The sequence below is a fragment of the Pan troglodytes genome, chromosome 18 (assembly GCF_028858775.2).
Source record: "Pan troglodytes isolate AG18354 chromosome 18, NHGRI_mPanTro3-v2.0_pri, whole genome shotgun sequence".
Lineage (NCBI taxonomy): Eukaryota > Metazoa > Chordata > Mammalia > Primates > Hominidae > Pan > Pan troglodytes.
Window position 1 is genome coordinate 7712487 of NC_072416.2, and position 17751 is coordinate 7730237.

The 17751-nt window shown below is 50.8% G+C and overlaps 1 protein-coding gene across 3 annotated transcripts in view; it reads left to right on the forward strand.

Annotated features, from left to right (window-relative positions):
- The window catches only part of ALG1 (ALG1 chitobiosyldiphosphodolichol beta-mannosyltransferase), a 52482-nt gene that overhangs the window by 33635 nt on the left and 1096 nt on the right, over positions 1-17751 (forward strand). Inside the window, exons 1-12 of one of the 3 annotated variants that reach the window (XM_510796.8) lie at positions 5211-5497; positions 6391-6468; positions 6593-6696; positions 8835-8983; positions 10892-10981; positions 11354-11464; positions 12205-12326; positions 12512-12550; positions 13194-13253; positions 14388-14498; positions 16001-16115; positions 17133-17208. In XM_510796.8, the coding sequence (XP_510796.4) occupies positions 5290-5497; positions 6391-6468; positions 6593-6696; positions 8835-8983; positions 10892-10981; positions 11354-11464; positions 12205-12326; positions 12512-12550; positions 13194-13253; positions 14388-14498; positions 16001-16115; positions 17133-17208 (1263 nt within the window). In that variant the 5' untranslated portion in view covers positions 5211-5289. Of the gene's footprint in view, positions 1-5210; positions 5498-6390; positions 6469-6592; positions 6697-8834; positions 8984-10891; positions 10982-11353; positions 11465-12204; positions 12327-12511; positions 12551-13193; positions 13254-14387; positions 14499-16000; positions 16116-17132; positions 17209-17751 lie in introns of those variants that run through there. The other 2 variants (XM_054668144.1, XM_054668145.2) reach the window with 2 other exon arrangements.

Sequence of the window (17751 nt, forward strand, 5' to 3'; positions counted from 1 at the left end):
AGCGAGCCACCTTCTTTGGGCTCCCAAAGTGCTGGGATTACAGGCTGGAGCCACCACACCCAGGCTTTGTTTTAAATAAATTTGAAACAAACTCATTTGAGGGCACATCTGCCTTGAACTGAGGCAAACTTCCTTAAAGGGGCACCGTCCAATTGAAATAGAATTGGAGCTACAAAGATGAGCCATGTGTGCATTTCAAAATTTCCTAGTAGCCACATCTAAGAAAGCAGCAATAAGCAGGGGAAGTTAATTTTAATGATCTAGTTTATTTGACCCAATTATTTAAAATATTATAATTACATCTGTAATCAATATAGAAATGATTTATTTTTATTTTTCTCATACTAAGTCTTTGAAATTCATGAGTAGTTTATGTTCACAACAACACTTGTTTTATTTTATTATTTTATTTTTAAGAGACAGGGTCTCACTCTGTTGCCCAGGCTGGAGTGCAGTGATGTGGTCATAGTTCACTGCAGTCTCGAGCTCCTAGGCTCAAGGGACGCTCGCGCTTTAGCCTCCCAAGGAGCTGGCACTCCAGGTGTAAGCCACCATGCCAGGCTAAGCACATTTCAATTCAGACTATCCATATTTCAAAGGCTCGATAGTCACATGTAGCTGGTATACTGGGCAGTGTCTTAGTTTTGTGCTACTACAACAGAATACCTGAGACTGAGTAATTTATAAAGAAAAGAAATTCATTTGGCTCATAGTTCTGGAGGTTGGGAAGTCCAGGTTCAAGGGGTTGCGTCTGGTGGGGGTCTTCGTGCTATATCATCCCATGGTGGAGGGCAGAAGGGCACGAGAGCTGGAGAGAGAGAAGAGAAAGAAGCTAAACTCATTCCTTTATCAGGAACACGCTTTTGCAATAACAGCATTAATCCATTCATGAGGGCAGAGGCCTCATGAAAGATTCCATCTCTCAACACTGTTGCATTGAGAATTAAGGTTCCAACATACGAACTTTAGGGGACACATTCAAACCACAGCAGAGAGTGAGGACCTAGCGTCCTTATTGGTTTCACTCAGTGTGAATGCGCATCTGTTTCCTTGCAGAAATGTTAATGTTGGTTTCCTGGGTGCTGTCCCAAACCTTGCTGGGGCTGTTGTGTGTATGTGCACCACATTATCTTTCTAAAATCCCAACAATTTTGAATTCAGAAACATACTTGGTCCCAAGGGCTTCAGCAAACAGATTACAGATCTGTAATAATAATCAAAAGAACACCACTAAAGTGTGTATTTGATGCTCCCTATGTGCAGGTGCTAGATTAGGGCTTCTCCACCTTTTAATTTCGTCATTGTTCTTTTTTCTACCCCAGGAGTGTTTTTAGACATTTTAATCCTGAAAAATCTTTAGTAAGAGGCTTATTGAGATATTATTCACCTATCATAAAATTCACCTTTTAAATGTGTACAGTTTCACAGTGGTTTTTAGGATATTCACAAAGTTGTGCAGCCATCATTATCTATCTCCAGAATGTTTTTGCCACCCTGAAAAGAAATCCCATACCCATTTGCAGAAACTCCCTATTCCCTCCTCCCCAGCCCCTACCAACCATGAATCGACTTTCTGTGTCTGTGGTTTGACCTACGGTGGATATTTCATATAAATGGAATCATACAATGCATGGCTTTTTGTGTCTGGCTTCTCTCACTCAGCGTGATGTTTTCAAGGTTCATCTGTGTTGTAGCACATGTCAGTACTTTATTCTTTTTTATGGATGAATAATATCATCTCCCGGGGAAGCCCCTCCTGCTCTGATGATTTAAGAGGGTGAGGACTATGGAGATGACAAACCAAAAGTAGACACCTAGGCCGGGCATGGTGGCTCACACCTGTAATCCCAGCACTTTGAGAGGCTGAGGCGGGCAGATCACTTGAGGTCAGGAGTTCAAGACCAACATGGCCAACATGGTGAAACCCTGTCTTTACTAAAAATACAAAAATTAGCCAGGCATGGTGGCACGCAACTCTAATCCCAGCTACTTGGGAGGCTGAGGCAAGAGAATCACTTGAACCTGGGAAGCAGAGGTTGCAGTGAGCCGAGATGGGGCCGGTGACAGAGCGAGACTCTGTCTCAAAATATGAAATGAAATGAAATGAAATGAAATATAAAATAAAATAAAATAAAATGAAAACAAGACACCTGGAGCAGGGCGTGGTGGCTCACACCTGTAATCCCAGCACTTTGGGAGGCTGAGGTGGGCGGATCACTTGAGGTTATGAGTTTGAGACCATCCTGGCCAACATGGTGAAACCCCGACTCCACTAAACATACAAAACTTAGCCAGGCATGATGGTGCAGGGCTGTAATCCCAGCTACTAGGGAGGCTGAGGCAGGAGAATCAGTTGAACCTGGGAGGCGGAGGTTGCAGTGAGCCGAGACGGCACTCCTGCACTCCAGCCTGGATGACAGAGTGAGACTCCATCTCAAAACAAACAAACAAACAAACAAACAAGCAAACAAGGAGACACCTGGGAAACCTCGGGTGGGAGGCTGTGGGAGCTGTGGACAGACCGCATTCTGTTCATCACTCATCCACTGATGAGCCTTTGGATTGTTTCCATAATTTGATTCTTGTGGACAGTACTGATGTTTGTTTACAAGTTTTTGTTCGAAAACCTGTTTTTCATTCTCCTAGATGTATACCTGGGAATGCCATTGCTGTGTCACGTGATAATTCTATGTTGAACCTAATGAGGGACCATACGACTGTTTTCCACAGTGGCTGGGCCATTTACGTGCCCACTGGCAGAAGATGAGGGTTCCTTATGTACTGCCCCATGAAATTTTATTTTACTTGTTTATTTTTTTGAGACAGGGTCTCGCTTTGTCACTTAGGCTGGAGTGCAGTGGTATGATCATGGTTCACTGCAGCCTCGACCTCCCTGGGCTCAGGTGATCTTCCCACCTCAGTCTCCCGAGTAGCTGGGACTGTAGGCACACACCACCACCATTTTTTGGGTATTCTTTGTAGAGATGGGGTTTCACTATGGTGCCCAGGCTGGTCTTGAACTCCTGGGCTCAACTGATCCTTCCGCCTCAGCGTCCCAAAGTGCTGGGATTACAGGCATGAGCCACTGCTTTCAGCTTTCATAAAATTTTAATACTGCAGATATACTGCATGCTTGTGTATTGTATCATTATCTGTGCTTTATACATAAAAAGGGTAAGGATGTTTTGCTCCCCAAGAGCCATTTTTGCCCCCTTGGGAGCACCACTGGGAACAGAGGTTCTAGGGGAAGCTTGTCATTGTCGTTACTTCTGTTAAACCTTGATCACCCCTCAAGTGGGTGCTCAATCAACTTGAACAAAATCTGAGGCTCCAAGGGAGATTGAGTGACTTATCCATATATCCTCTTGATTGTTGGAAAGACTGGATCTCATGTGGAATGGATGCCAAGTGAGAAAGCAGGACAGGTGGGCTGGCCCAGCTATGAAACCGCCCCCCTGCTGGGGATGGCTCCGTCCCCTCTCTCCAGGAGACACCACTGCAACTCCCTCCCCGACGGAGGTTCACCTACCAGAGGGAGGCATCTACTTTTGGTTTGTCATCACCATAGTCTTTATCCTCTTAGCTCATCAGAGCAGGACAGGCTCTCAAAGACTTGAAGTTCCCCTCCCTTAATTCACAGACGAAGAAAGCAAATTGATGGGGAGTGACTCGCCCGAGGTGGAGCAGGAGAGCCAGGAGTCCTGAGGCTGAGGTCCCAGATCCCTACCTGTCCCATTACAGAGCGTCGACAGAGTTGGGCAGGCGGTGTGTCACAGGCCTCCACCCCAGCACACGCAACCTGGAGGCAGGGGCCTCGCTGGGAACTGGAGGATAAATGCCGCTGCCAGCATGTTTGTATGCCCATCCCTGCTGTCTGCAGATACTTACTTGTCCTTCCTTTCCTTCTGAAAACTCGGGTTTCAAGGTCTGGCTTAAGGCGTGAGCTGTCCCTTCTGAATCCATAGAAAGGGAGTGCTGGGGCTATTGTGAAAAGCAGATGCAAAGTGTGCCAAGCCCTGAGCTGAGCCCAGGGACACTGGGGAGCCACATCCATGTGGGCTACCCTGTCCAGTGGGTGCCGCCTGTGGTCCTCATCAGGGGAGGAGTCTTGTTTGTTTGTTGAATACCATCTGGGTGGTGGCTCTCCAGGTTCTGCGGCAGCTCCCAAGTGGAGGCAATGGGGTAGCATCACCAGTGAGCTCTTGGTGTTTCTCTGCAAGGAACCGCTTTCAAAGAAAATAGGTCATGATATGGTTTGGCTGTGTCCCCACCCAAATCTCATCTTGAATTCCCATGTGTTGTGTGGAAGGGACCCAGTGGGAGGTAACTGAATCATGGGGTCAGGTGTTTCCCGTGCTGTTCTCGTGATAGTGAATAAGCCTCATGAGACCTGATTGTTTTATAAAAAGGAGTTTTCCTGCACAAGCTCTCTTTTTGCCTGCTGCCATCTATGTAAGAGGTGACTTGCTCCTCCTTGCCTTCTGCCATGATGGTGAGGCCTTCCCAGCCATGTGGACCTGTAAGTCCATGAAACCTCTTTCTTTTGTAAATTGCCCAGTCTCGGTTATGTCTTTATCAGCAGCATGAAAACGGACTAATACAGGCCATCACAGAGACACACATTAATCTCTTACTATGGCTACTTTGGGAGGTGAAATTGGAGGGTCACTGTGGAAATTTCCTTTCTAGCCATTGATACTTAAGCAAAATCATGATAGTGTTTACTTCCTTGTTTGTCCTTCCCCCCTCTACCTTTTAAATGTTTTATTAAGTGTGATGTACACCCTGGAAAATGGGCAGGTAAGCTGCTGCTTGAGGTACCGCCCCAAATGCAGCACACCCACATTACCAGCACCAGATCCAGAAGCAGAACCCACCAGCCCCTAACTTCTAACAGCGAGGACTGATTTTTATTTACATAGACGGAACTCTCCAATTCGTACTAGTCAGCATCTGGCTCCTTTCTCAATGTTAGGATGAAATTCATCCAAATTCTTGTGTCACTATATTTTGAAATTATCTTTGAATCCTGAAGAGAGTTCTTAGATCCCAATACAGTAACAGCTTTACTTTAGTCGGGGAAATACACTGGTGTGTAGGGAATCTGGCGTATGTGCGTGTGTCCTACTACTACTAATTCTTGGCCCCGAGGGGCTCCTGGGGGTTCCCCGGGCCCCTGTTAGGGAACCGCGTCCACATCTCGCCCTCTCTCGGCCCACTTCGGAGGCTCGGTCTGCGGCTGCGCACAGCGCGGAGGCGCGGTCACGTGACTGCTGCGGGCCGGCCAAGATGGCGGCGTCATGCTTGGTCCTGCTGGCGGTGTGTCTGCTGCTGCCGCTGCTGCTGCTGGGAGGATGGAAGCGCTGGCGGCGGGGGCGGGCGGCCCGGCATGTAGTAGCTGTGGTGCTGGGCGACGTGGGCCGCAGCCCCCGTATGCAGTACCACGCGCTGTCGTTGGCCATGCACGGCTTCTCGGTGACCCTCCTGGGGTTCTGCAGTGAGTGGCCAAGGGTCTGGGAGGGACGATGCTCTCTCAGCCTTTGATCCTCGGTTCTAACCGCCCTGGGGAGTCGAGGCGGAAGTGCCCCTTTAGTCGCCGCCTTTGGGCAGCCCTCCAAGATTAGACGAGCGGGTTCTGCCCAGCCTTTCCTGGGTGGGTCTCTAGGTAGAGCCGGCGTTAATCTTGCCACGTGTCAGAAATGTGTTAAGTGAATCCATTGCGTGGTCTCACGTAATTCTCCTAGTAAGTGGAACCCAGGTGCGTGGAGCTCCAGGGCTAGTGCTGGTAGCTACGTCCGTGTGCAGCTACCCTTGTCAGGCTATGTCTGAGCTGACAGGATATCTCATTCCTCATCCCTCAACGCAGAGCTCTGCAGACAGATGTTTTCATTTGTTCTTTATGTCCAACTTTTCCGCACAGTGTGCAGGGCAGCGGTGTCTGCTCCCTCATTATACTCCACGTTGGTATCTTGAGAGGGTAGCTCAACCCCATCTCAGGAAGAAGTGGGAACAGCACTAGTTGCCTTTAATCCCTGTTTAGAATCTGCTATCCTAGGGTGATGGGGTAGAGTGGGACTTCCTAGGAATGGCTCTGTGGTGGGAAAATTCCACTATCCAGAGAATCTAGATTATTTTAATTGAGCACCTACTGTTTGCCAGGCATCGTGTTAAGTGAAGGTAGGTAAGATTCAGGCCCTCTCTCTGTGGGCCTCCTAGAGGAATCTGAACAAGAATTGGCCGCATTATCTGTTCTGGCTAGTGAGGAGCAGAGAGAGGTTTTGAAATATCTTACTTTCCAAAACACTGTCCGTGATTCAGCCTGAGTTGGGAGATTATCTGACTTTAGATTGCTGCTTCTGGTACATTAAAGGGATCATTCTCATTTTTCAGACTCCAAACCCCATGATGAGCTCTTGCAGAACAACAGAATTCAGATTGTGGGGTTGACAGAACTTCAGAGTCTTGCAGGTAGGATGCCGTCAACTCCAGAATCCTCTGAATCCATGGGCTGGGGGCAGGGGGTGTTTGTTTGAAAAGCCGTGCAGATTGCCAGACGCTCCTTTGGTAGTCACAGGTGTTTTCTGACTTGCAGTTGGGCCCCGAGTTTTCCAGTACGGAGTCAAAGTTGTATTTCAGGCTATGTACTTGCTGTGGAAGCTGATGTGGAGGGAGCCAGGTGCCTATATCTTTCTCCAGGTGTGTATCAGCCTCTGCCTCCCTCTGTGAGAGCCATGTTAGCAGTTTACTTTCCACACAAATTGGTACTATATTGCATATTCATATGTGTGTGTGTTGTGTGTATGGGCGTTTAAAGACATGAGTAGGAGCCTATGGTATGTGTCTATTTATGGCACCTATCCATGCTCTCTGTGTCATTACAGATAGTCTTACATTGTACTGACTGTGTATCAAGCGTTTTCCATGTATTAACTCATTTAGTCCTCACAGTTACCCTAAGAAATATTGCATGTAGGTAATACAAGAACCTGTTTCTTAAGGTTGTTCTCATTTAGATGAGAAAACCTAGACTGAGAAAGGCTCTGTAAGTAGTCCATTGCCATACAGCTAGGAAGTGGTGGAATCAGGATTTGAACGTAGGTCGTCAGTGTGATTCTATAGTATACACACGCACGTACGCATGCACACACATACACACACACACACATATATGTTTTTGAGACAGTTTCGCTCTTGCCGCCCAGGCTGGAGTGCAGTGGCATGATCTCGGCTCACTGCAACCTCTGCCTCCTGGGTTCAAGTGATTCTCCTGCCTCAGCCTCCTGAGTAGCTGGGATTACAGGTGCCCGCCACCACGCCCAGCTAATTTTTGTATTTTTAGTAGAAATGGGGTCACGCCATGTTGGCCAGGCTGGTCTCGAACTACTGACCTCAGGTAATCTGCCACCCTCGGCCTCCCAAAGTGCTGGGATTACAGGCGTGTGCCACCGCGCCTGGCCTATCGTTATACTTTTAATCTCTTCCCTTGATCACTTTTTCTTTAAAAAGTTTTTCTTTCTTTTTTAGCTGAAGGAAGAATACTTTTTTTTTTAAATCAATTTTTAATATATAGAGGCACCTTCCTCTTTTATTTATTTATTTTTATTTTTCCTGAGATGGAGTCTCTCTCTGTTGCTCAGGCTGGAGTGCAGTGGTGCAATCTTGGCTCACTGCACCTTCTACCTCCCATGTTCAAGTGATTCTCCTGCCTCAGCCTCCTGAGTAGCTGGGATTACAGGCATGTGCCACCACGCCTGGCTAATTTTTATAATTTTTTTTAGTAGAGATGGGGTTTCGCTATGCTGGCCAGGATGGTCTTAAACTCCTGACCTCAGGTGATCCACCTGCCTCGGCCTCCCAGAGTGCTGGGATTACAGGCATGAGCCATCGTGCCCCACACCTTCCTCTTTTAATAGGCAGCCTTGAATTCCAATATGTGATGTACTATACTGCATGTATTTAGTCTCATGTTAATGGATACTCAGATTCTTCCTGATTTTGTTTTTAGTTTTACAAATAGTGTGGCTCCAAGCACAGCGAGCATATGGCTTTTGTATAAGTCTAGTTTCTTTCTTAGGATAACTTCCTAGCAGTGGAATTGTGTAGTCAAAGTTGATGCATTTTAAAAATATGTATGTTACTGGATAGCTTTAGAGTAAGGTTGGGTCAGTTTGGCCCCCGCTGAGTGGGGGTACCTCTTCTCCCCCATGCTTACCATCACCAGCTGTTGTTAGACCTTTTTAGAATTTGCATTCCAACAGGTGAAAAATGCCATCTCTTTGTTCTGTTTTTTGCCTCCTTGATTATTGATGATCTTGGACTTTTCAGGTTGGTTCTGTTTGTTTGTTTGGTTTTTGTTTGTTTGTTTTAGAGGCAGAGTCTAGCTCTGTTGCCCAGGCTGGAGTGCAGTGGCACAATCATAGCTTAACTGCAGCCTCATCCTCCTGGGCTCAAGTGATCCTACCTCCTCAGCCTCCTGAGTAGCTGGGGCTACAGGTGTGTCCCACCACACCTGGCTAATTTTAAAATTTTTTGTAGAGATGAGGTCTCACTGTGTTTCCTAGGCCGGCCTTGAACTCCTGGGCTCGAATGATCCTCCTGCCTTGGCCTCCCAAAGTGTTGGGATTACAGGCATCAGCCACCGCACCTGGCCCATTCTGTTTCTTTTATGACTTTTTACACCTATTTTGGTGGTGGAGAGGGTCTTTCTTCTGCTTATTATCAAGAGCTCTGTAAAGATAACAGACTCATCACCATGTGTGTTGTGACTATTTTTACTCGGTTTATTGTCTAGCATGGTCTGGGTTTCCTCCTCTTCAAGTCTCTATCTTTCCTAGAACCCCCCAGGTCTGCCTAGCATTGCTGTCTGCTGGTTCGTGGGCTGCCTTTGTGGAAGCAAGCTCGTCATTGACTGGCACAACTATGGCTACTCCATCATGGGTCTGGTGCATGGCCCCAACCATCCCCTCGTTCTGCTGGCCAAGTGGTGAGAGTCTAGGAAGAGGGTAAAATACCGTCCCCTAAACCACTCAAGGATGAGTGAGAAGAAGGGCCATTGTGGGCCTCCGGAAGTTGGTTCTTTGTGGGCTCTGCAGGAGGTGGGGTGAGGCTGGTGAATCAGGCCGAATGCTGGTTCCAAATGATAGAAACAGGCCTCAGCAAAGGACCACATTTTTTGGCCCATGAAATGGAAGTGTCTGTGGAAATGGTTGCTTTCGAGGTCAGCAGTGTCACTGGGACCCAGCTCACGTCTGTCTCCACACTCCCTTCTGGTGTTGGTTCCCGGAACTCTCCTAGCTCTCGTCCTCACGTAGGCTCATTGGGGAGGGCAGCCCTTTCTGATTGGCTCATGTAGGTTACCTGCCTTCCTCTGATCTGCCTGTTGAGGCCAGGGGGCAAGTGCTCCAGCAGAAGAGCTGGGTCTCAGGAGCATCCATATCCCATGGACAGAGGGTGGGTGAGAGCAGATCCCCAAATTAAAACCCAGGGCTGCTGTTGGTAGCTGGAGAAGTGGGCCACAGTTGCTGCAGCTGATGTGACAGGGAGGGAAGAAGTGCCAGTGGTAGCAGTGGGACGTGGAGCTGGGAAGGTCATCTGCTGTACTCTGAGCCCAACTATAACATCTCTGTTATACTCTGCACAGCCAGCCTTCATGTGCACATCCAGCCTCCGTGTGCACGTCCAGCTGCTGTGTGTACTTCCGGCCTTGGGCCATTGGCTGGCTGTGGCCTTCGCCCTGATAGTTTGTTCACTGGCAGTGGTGACAGCAGCAGCGAACAGCTCAGTTGAGCAAATTGAGCAAAATGGTCAATGGTGAGCACCTGCTGCATGCCAGTCCTCCAGCCAAGCCCTTTTTGTATTTTACCCTGTTCAATCTGTATGCACCTCAGGAGGGTGTACCTTTTACAAGTCAGGAAACTGAGGCTGAGAACGATTATGCCTCTTGCCACACAGCTAAGTGTGAGGACCAAAATGTCCCAGGCAACCACATTTCCGAGCTTTCTCTGCATCTTGAGAGGAACAGGCGATGATACCCTGGCGGTGATAAATAACCCAGAATCGCGCATGCCGTGTTCCAGCTCTACCCTGCGATCAGGGCTCAGTCTCCGTTAGGAGAGAATGTGTACAATGTTCACTGAATCCCTTTGCCCCACGTTGAGAGCAAGCCGTGGCCTTACAGCCTTTGCAGTGGTAGCACAGGGTGGCTGAGATCGCTAGTGAGGCCTTTATTGTATTTCTTCCTTTTTTTTTTTTTTTTTTTTTTGAGACAGTCTCACTCTATCTCCCAGACTGGAGTGCAGTGGCGCCATCTCGGCTCACTGCAGCCTCCGCCTTCTGGGTTCAAGCAATTCTCCTGCCTCAGCCTCCTGAGTAGCTGGGATTATAGGCACCCACCACCACGCCTGGCTAATTTTTGTGTTTTTAGTAGAGACAGGGTTTCACCACGTTGGCCAGGCTGGTCTCGAACTCCTGACCTCAAATGATCCACCTCCCAAAGTGCTGGGATTACAGGCATGAGCCACCACGCCCGGCCTGTATTTCTTCCTTTTACAGCAAGAGAGAGGATGTTCACTTTGGCAGTGATACACAGTGTCCTTCTATTTATTTTTTTAAATTTGTATTTATTTATTTATTTATTTGAGACGGAGTCTTGCTCTGTTGCCCAGGCTGGAGTGCAGTTTCCTTTTAAAGTGATTGTATTTAAGCCAACAAGTGACACAACATAAAGGAGGGTATATACAGCATAAAGAAAGAACACTGGCACAGGTGGGGCTCAGGGAGCACAAACTCTCCCAGCTCTGTGGCCTTTTCTCTGTTAAGGGATGTCGAGTCACGTTGTGGTGGTAGCGGAGGCCTGTCTAGGGCTCTGCTGACTGCTGATCTCTCTTTTCAGGTACGAGAAGTTCTTTGGGCGCCTGTCCCACCTGAACCTGTGTGTTACCAATGCCATGCGAGAAGACCTGGCGGATAACTGGCACATCAGGTACCATGGCCTGGGATGACGGCGGCCTGGGAGAGGCGCAGGGCCCCTGGTTGGCTGCAGTGAGAGCTGCCTTGCCTGCTGCCATCCTGCTGAGGGGCAATTTGAAATACTGAGGGCCTGGGAGGTGGTCTCTGGTTTGGGGAAGCCGGAGGAGGAGGGGGCAGAGTTTCTTTCTTAGCCAGCCAGGGGGTCCAGGCAGTTTTGGTCCTAGGACGTCTCTCTGTGCATTCCCAAGTAATTGCAAGGCTTCTTCTTGTCATCATCTGAGACTTGGATTCCCCAAGCGTCCTTCTTTTCCTGGAGCCTCTGAGTCCTCTATTCCTGAGACCTTTCTTCAGCCCTCCCAATAGCCCCGTCATGATTTCATTGCAGGGCTTTGACCGTCTACGACAAGCCCGCATCTTTCTTTAAAGAGACACCTCTGGACCTGCAGCACCGGCTCTTCATGAAGCTGGGCAGCACGCACTCTCCGTTCAGGGCCCGGTAGGCCTCCCATCCTCAGCTGCCTTCTCTCCTGCTCGCCACTGCCCTGGCCTCTCCCCTTCTCACTGCAGACCTGGGAACCCACTCATCCAGGGGTTGGCAAACTAAGGCTACAGGCCAGTCTGCTGCTTTTGTAAATCAAGTTTCACTGGGACACAACACACTCATTGCCTTCTGAGTTGTCTACAGCCGCCTTTGAGCTGCAGTAGCAGAATCGTGTTTTGCAACAGAGAACCTGTGGCCCGCAAAGCCTGAAGTATTTATTCTCTGGCCCTTTAAGAAATGTTTGTGGACCCCTGCGCTGTCTTACTCTCCTGCCAATGGCTTCCCAGGCCTGTGGCAGGATCTGTGGACCTATGTGTCCCCTGGGGTGTCTCATGGGGCTAAGGAGGGGACCTTTGTGCAGGTCCACATACCCTGAGGTGTGCCCCTGGGTAAGCTGGGGTGGTGTGGGAGGGCGTCCCTGCACCCTCATCTTGAGTCCAGGGGATGATAAGACAGTAAGTCCCGTGGAGAAAAGGAATGAGTCAGTCTTGTTTGCTGTTGTAACCTTAGCACCCAGCAACAATATTAGAGAAAGCAAGCCCAGGCCTCAGATGGCAGGGGTGGCCTGGTGCTGCTGATGCGGCCGGGCACCCCAACCTTTGGGAGCCTGCAGGCCTCGCCACGGCAGGAGATGCCTCTCCTGGGTCCCGGGCCTGCTCTATGGCCTCTCACAGGCTTTTTTTCTGCTCCTTCAGCTCAGAACCCGAGGACCCAGTCACGGAGCGGTCGGCCTTCACGGAGCGGGATGCTGGGAGCGGGCTGGTGACGCGTCTCCGTGAGCGGCCAGCCCTGCTGGTCAGCAGCACGAGCTGGACAGGTCTGCAGGACCCCTGGGGCATTTGGGGTTGGTGTGACGGGCACCTGGCCAACCTGTGTTCTCCTCACCCCTGCCAGTCCTGCATGCCCCCACCCTGCCATGGTCTCAATGAGAAAGGGAGGGCGTGTGAGCTGGAAGAGGAGTGTCTAGAAACAGGCCCCTGACATTCAATTCTCTTCTCATAGAGGACGAAGACTTCTCCATCCTGCTGGCAGCTTTAGAAAGTAGGTGTGTGGCTGCGGTGAGGAGCTCTGGGCTTGTCGGGGGCCACTGAGCTGTAAGCTGCTTGCCTGGCCTGCAGCATGTTCCTGTCCCAGGCCACTGGGTGGGGCAGCCTGGGGACAGCGGGGGTGGTGGAAGTGGGCCGCCCTGAATCCCCAGTTGGGTCATTGAGTGACCAGGCCCTCAGCCTGAAATGCCCCCTCCAGGAGAGTATCTCACACAGGCTGGTGGCCTCCCCGCCAGAGCAGTGCTCTTTCTCCACCTGACCAGGTGACTCTGGCTATTGTTTATTTAAAAATTTTTTTCTGAATGGGCATGGTGGCTCAAGCCTGTAATCCTAGAACTCTGGGAGGCCGAGGCAGGCAGATCATCTGAGGTCAGGAGTTCGAGACCAACCTAGCCAACAGGGCAAAACCTGTCTCTACTAAAAATACAAAAATTAGCTAGGTATGGTGTGGGCGCCTGTCATCCCAGCTACTTGGGAGGCTGATGCACGAGAATTACTTGAACCCAGGAGGCAGAGGTTGCAGTGAGCTGAGATCGCGCCATTGCATTCCAGCCTGGGTGACAGAGCGAGAGTCTGTCAGAAAAAAAAAAAATTCTATCAGAAATTCCATGTAGAATTGTTTCTTTTTTTAAACACAGAGTTTGAACAACTGACTCTTGATGGACACAACCTTCCTTCTCTCGTCTGTGTGATAACAGGTACTGCCTGGGACCCTGGGTGTCTGTTTGGTTGGGGGATGGCGGAGGGGGAGGGGCACGCAGCCTTTACCCTGTGCTTCCCACGATCTTGTCTCCTTAATCCTCACTGCAGCTCTGCCATAGGGTCTTATACTGCTTGACATGGGGGAAACTGAGGCTCAGAGGCAGGGCAGGGAGCCCAGATTTGAATCTGTAGATACCAAGCTTTCTACTTTTTCAGTAGTTTCCAAGCATCTTTTTGTTGTTGTTGTTACGTCATTGGTGTCTTTTTTTTTTTTGAGACAGAGTCTCTGTTGCCCAGGCTGGAGTGCAGTGGTGCGATCTCGGCTCACTGCAACCTCCGCCTCCCACATTCAAGCAATTCTCATGCCCCAGCCTCCCAAGTAGCTGGGACTACAGGTGCCCACCACACCTGCCTAATTTTTGTGTTTTTAGTAGAGACAGGGTTTCACCATGTTGGCCAGGCTGGTCTTGAACTCCTGACCTCAGGTGATCCACCCGCCTTGGCCTCCCAATATGCTGGAATTACAGGCACGAACCACTGTGCCCGGCCATGTCATTGGTGCCTTAACCAAGCCTCTTAATTTTTCAAACGGAAGAGCCCCTGTCCCACAGTTACTGCTGCTGAGCCCTTTCAAGGTGACTCAGTGAGGAGGGAGAAAAGCGGAAGCCGTGTGGGAAGAGGCGGGGTCTGGGCCAGCTGCTGGTCCTGCTCTCCTCCCTCCTCTGGCCTCTAGGCTCCCAGGAGTGGTTTGGAACCCGCGCCATGTGCTCTAGGGGCTGTGCCAGGGCAGGAGGAGTCCTCGTGTCCCCTGTGCACAACACAGACAAAAGGCTGGGTCCACCCAGTGGGCGGTAAGGTGCCAGGCCAGTGCTTACCCCACCATGTTTGCAGCCCGAGGCCAGCTGGCTGCAGGTGAAGGGCTATGCGTCAGGGGTCAGGGTGCACACACCCCTGCAGGTTTCAGGGCTCCTGGGTTGCTTCTGGAAGGGCCCGGATGGGGCCTGACTGGAGCTGCTGAGGGGTGGAGCTTCTGGGAAAGGGATCCCTCCTAGGGGGGAGTGTCTTGGGCCTGGGGCCACGTGGCAGGGACAGAGATGGGTCCATGGCAGTGTCTGCTCTTCTCTGTGAAGGCAAAGGGCCTCTGAGGGAGTATTATAGCCGCCTCATCCACCAGAAGCATTTCCAGCACATCCAGGTCTGCACCCCCTGGCTGGAGGCCGAGGACTACCCCCTGCTTCTAGGTGAGAGGCCAGCAGGAGGCTCAGGGAGGAGGCGGGGGGAACGGGGTGGGCGGGATGTACTTTTTCTGAAAAGGTGGCTCTGGAGGCCACTGGGGGACGGGACCTGGGCTCTGGCTGAACTCCCAGGAGGAGGCTACTTCCTGGTGTGCCAGCCCCTCCCTGCCAGGTGGCCCCAGAGGCTGTTTACCAAGGGGTTTGAGGAGGCCATGTCCTTTCAGCCTGCCACGCCCTCCATTCAGTCCTCTTCCTTCCTGCAGGAGGGCTGGGCCTGGGGTTGGGGCCACTGTTGCCCAGGTGTGGGAGGGCAGTGGCTTTGGGAGGTACAGGGACGATGTGTTAAACAGCGTCGCCTCTCCCAGTGAGATGGTTCTCCTTTGCCTCCGTCTCTTTCCCTTTTGATTTCTCCAAGTGGGGAGTCGTGCCTTGGTCCTGATGCGTCTCTAGAGCTGCATCTTCCAGCTTCGAGTGAGCAGAGCATTTGGAGGCTGAAGGCCTTTTCCTGGCAGGACTCTCCACCTAGTCTTTGTTTTAGACAGTCTCGCTCTGTTGCCTAGGCTGGAGTGCATGATCTCAGTTCATGCAACCTCTGCCTCCTGGGTTCAAGCGATTTTCCCACCTCAGCCTTCCGAGTAGGTTACGGGATTACAGGAGCCCACAACAACACCTGGCTTATTTTTGTATTTTTAGTAGAGACAGGGTTTCACCATGTTGGCCAGGCTGGTCTGGAACTCCTGACCTCAAGTGATCCTCCTGCCTTGGCCTCCCTAAGTGCTGGGATTCCAGGCGTGACCCATCACGCCTGGCCCCAGCTAGTCTTTAGAAATGTTAAGCTATTTGGCTTTATTTTCACAGTGACAGCTGGTTTGTGGTGGGCGTGCTGCGGTTTATTATTATTATTATTTTGAGATGGAGTTTCGCTCTTGTAGACCAGGCTGGAGTGCAATGGTGTGATCTTGGCTCACACAACCTCCGCCTTCCCGGGTTCAAGCGATTCTCCTGCCTCAGCCTCCCGAGTAGCTGTGATTACAGGCGCCTGCCACGACGCTTGGCTAATTTTGTATTTTTTTAAGTAGAGATGGGGTTTCACCATGTGGGCCAGGCTGGTCTTGAACTCCTGACCTCAGGTGATCTGCCCGCCTTGGCCTCCCAAAATGCTGGGATTACAGGCAGGAGGTGAACCTGGGAGGTGGAGGTTGCAGTGAGCTGAGATTGTGCCACTGCACTCCAGCCTGTGTGACAGAATGAGACTCTGTCTCAAAACAAAACAACACAACAACAAAAAAACCAAATTGTGGTTACGTATAAAAAGTGTCAACTTACATTTTCAGATGTCCCAGCCAGGCCGTGTGGCTGCTTGGCCAGCTTAAGCCACTTGTGTTTGGGGCTGTTGGGGGCCTTATCCGATTTTCACTCTCCTTGGGGGATGCTGCCTCACTGTGCTGGGAGGATTTGTGTTCCCAGGGCAGAGACCAGTGCTCTGACCCACCCCTCTTGCCTAGCAGGGTCGGCGGACCTGGGTGTCTGTCTGCACACGTCCTCCAGTGGCCTGGACCTGCCCATGAAGGTGGTGGACATGTTCGGGTGCTGTTTGCCTGTGTGTGCTGTGAACTTCAAGTGGTAGGAGCAGAACCCAAATCCTTCTGGGGATAGCTTTGCAGATCCACCGCTGAGGGGGAAGCAGTGCAGAGGGAGCTGCCCACAGTGAGGCCCTGCCCCTCGGTCAGTTCAGCACACACTGGAGGCCATGAGGAGGAGCCCTGCGGTTACTGTGGCTGGGCTGAGCCTCACTGAAGTAGTTGCTTCCATTTAGAGCTCATGTTATATTTAGGTTGGTACAAAAGTAATCATGGTTTTTGCCATTAAAAATGGCAACTACTTTTGCACCAACCCAATATGAAAAAAAAAAGCACATTAAATACCAGAACTCCACTCGGGGCTTTTGCTCCTAGAGTAGAATTGGCGGGAATTGCCTGCAGGCTTACATGGTTTTCTTCGTTTCTTTCTCTCCCACCATGTCCCTTTTGGCCAAGCTCACATGGTGGGTTTGAATCAGTTAAATGAGTGTCATGCTGTGGCCTCACTGCACCCAGCGTAGACGGGTGTTTGGAAGGGCGGCGTTAGAGGAGATTCTAGAAGCTGTAGCCCCAGCACAAGTTGAGCCCTTGGCCCCTGCTCAGGAGCCGGCCCCTGGATGGGATTCAGGGATGTGAGCCCCTCGTGTGAGCTGAGCTCAGGGAATGTCAGGATCAAACCTGGTGCCCTAGAAAAGTCATCTTTTATGTGCTGAGCCAGTCCCCAGGGCGTTGCCTTTACTTGTTCCATGGCCATGGAATTAAGAAAAACATGCAAAAATAATTCTTTAGTCCTTGAAGAGCATCCAGCACAGAAGGTACAACCCCCCCCTTAAGGCTCCCTCCTCAAATCGGTGTGGCCATTTTGATGTGCACCCCCCCCCCGCCAGGCCTTTATACCCTTCAGATGCCAAATCTAAGAACCAGCTCCCGGAAACCACACCCCCTGTTCCAACCCCCAGCCTGGCTTGAGCATGGGATGTGTGGGGGAGCCCAGGTGGGCACCCCAGGGGTCTGGTGTCTTCTCCAGGCAGCTCTCAGGCTCCCTTGGTTCTCTCTGCAGTTTACATGAGCTGGTGAAACATGAAGAAAATGGCCTGGTCTTTGAGGACTCAGAGGAACTGGCAGCTCAGCTGCAGGTAGCCACGTCTGCCACCACGCCAGGGTGGGGAGGGTTCTGGAGACTGGCACCGAGCCACGCTCCCTGATCCCTGCTTCCCACAGCCAGGGTGGGACCATGCGGGGTCTGGCGGAAAAGCTAGGGAGGGAGCAGAGGTCACAGAGGCCGGCCCACTCTGCTGTCCCGTTTCGGTACAGTAGGCTCGGGAAAGTTAAGACACACCCTCAACCTGCCCTCTGGATTTATGGAGCTGACACTCCACAGATGATGCTGGAGCCGGGTGGGCCGGGCTGCAGTTTAGGAAGTGATCAGGATCAGGTAGGTGGGCGGGCAAAGGGAGCTTCTGGGACCAGCCTTGAAAGATGGTTGGAATTCTGCAAAGGTTACTTGTTTCTTATTGCAAAAAGTAATACATCATTCTTGCCAACAGAATGATTGGCAGGATTTTCAGTAAAGGTCCAGGTCGGAAGTCATTTAGACTGGGTGCCCCAGTCTCTGTCAGAACCATGGTACTCTGTTGGGGTGTGAAAGTAGCCACAGATCATCTGTAGATTAAGGGGTG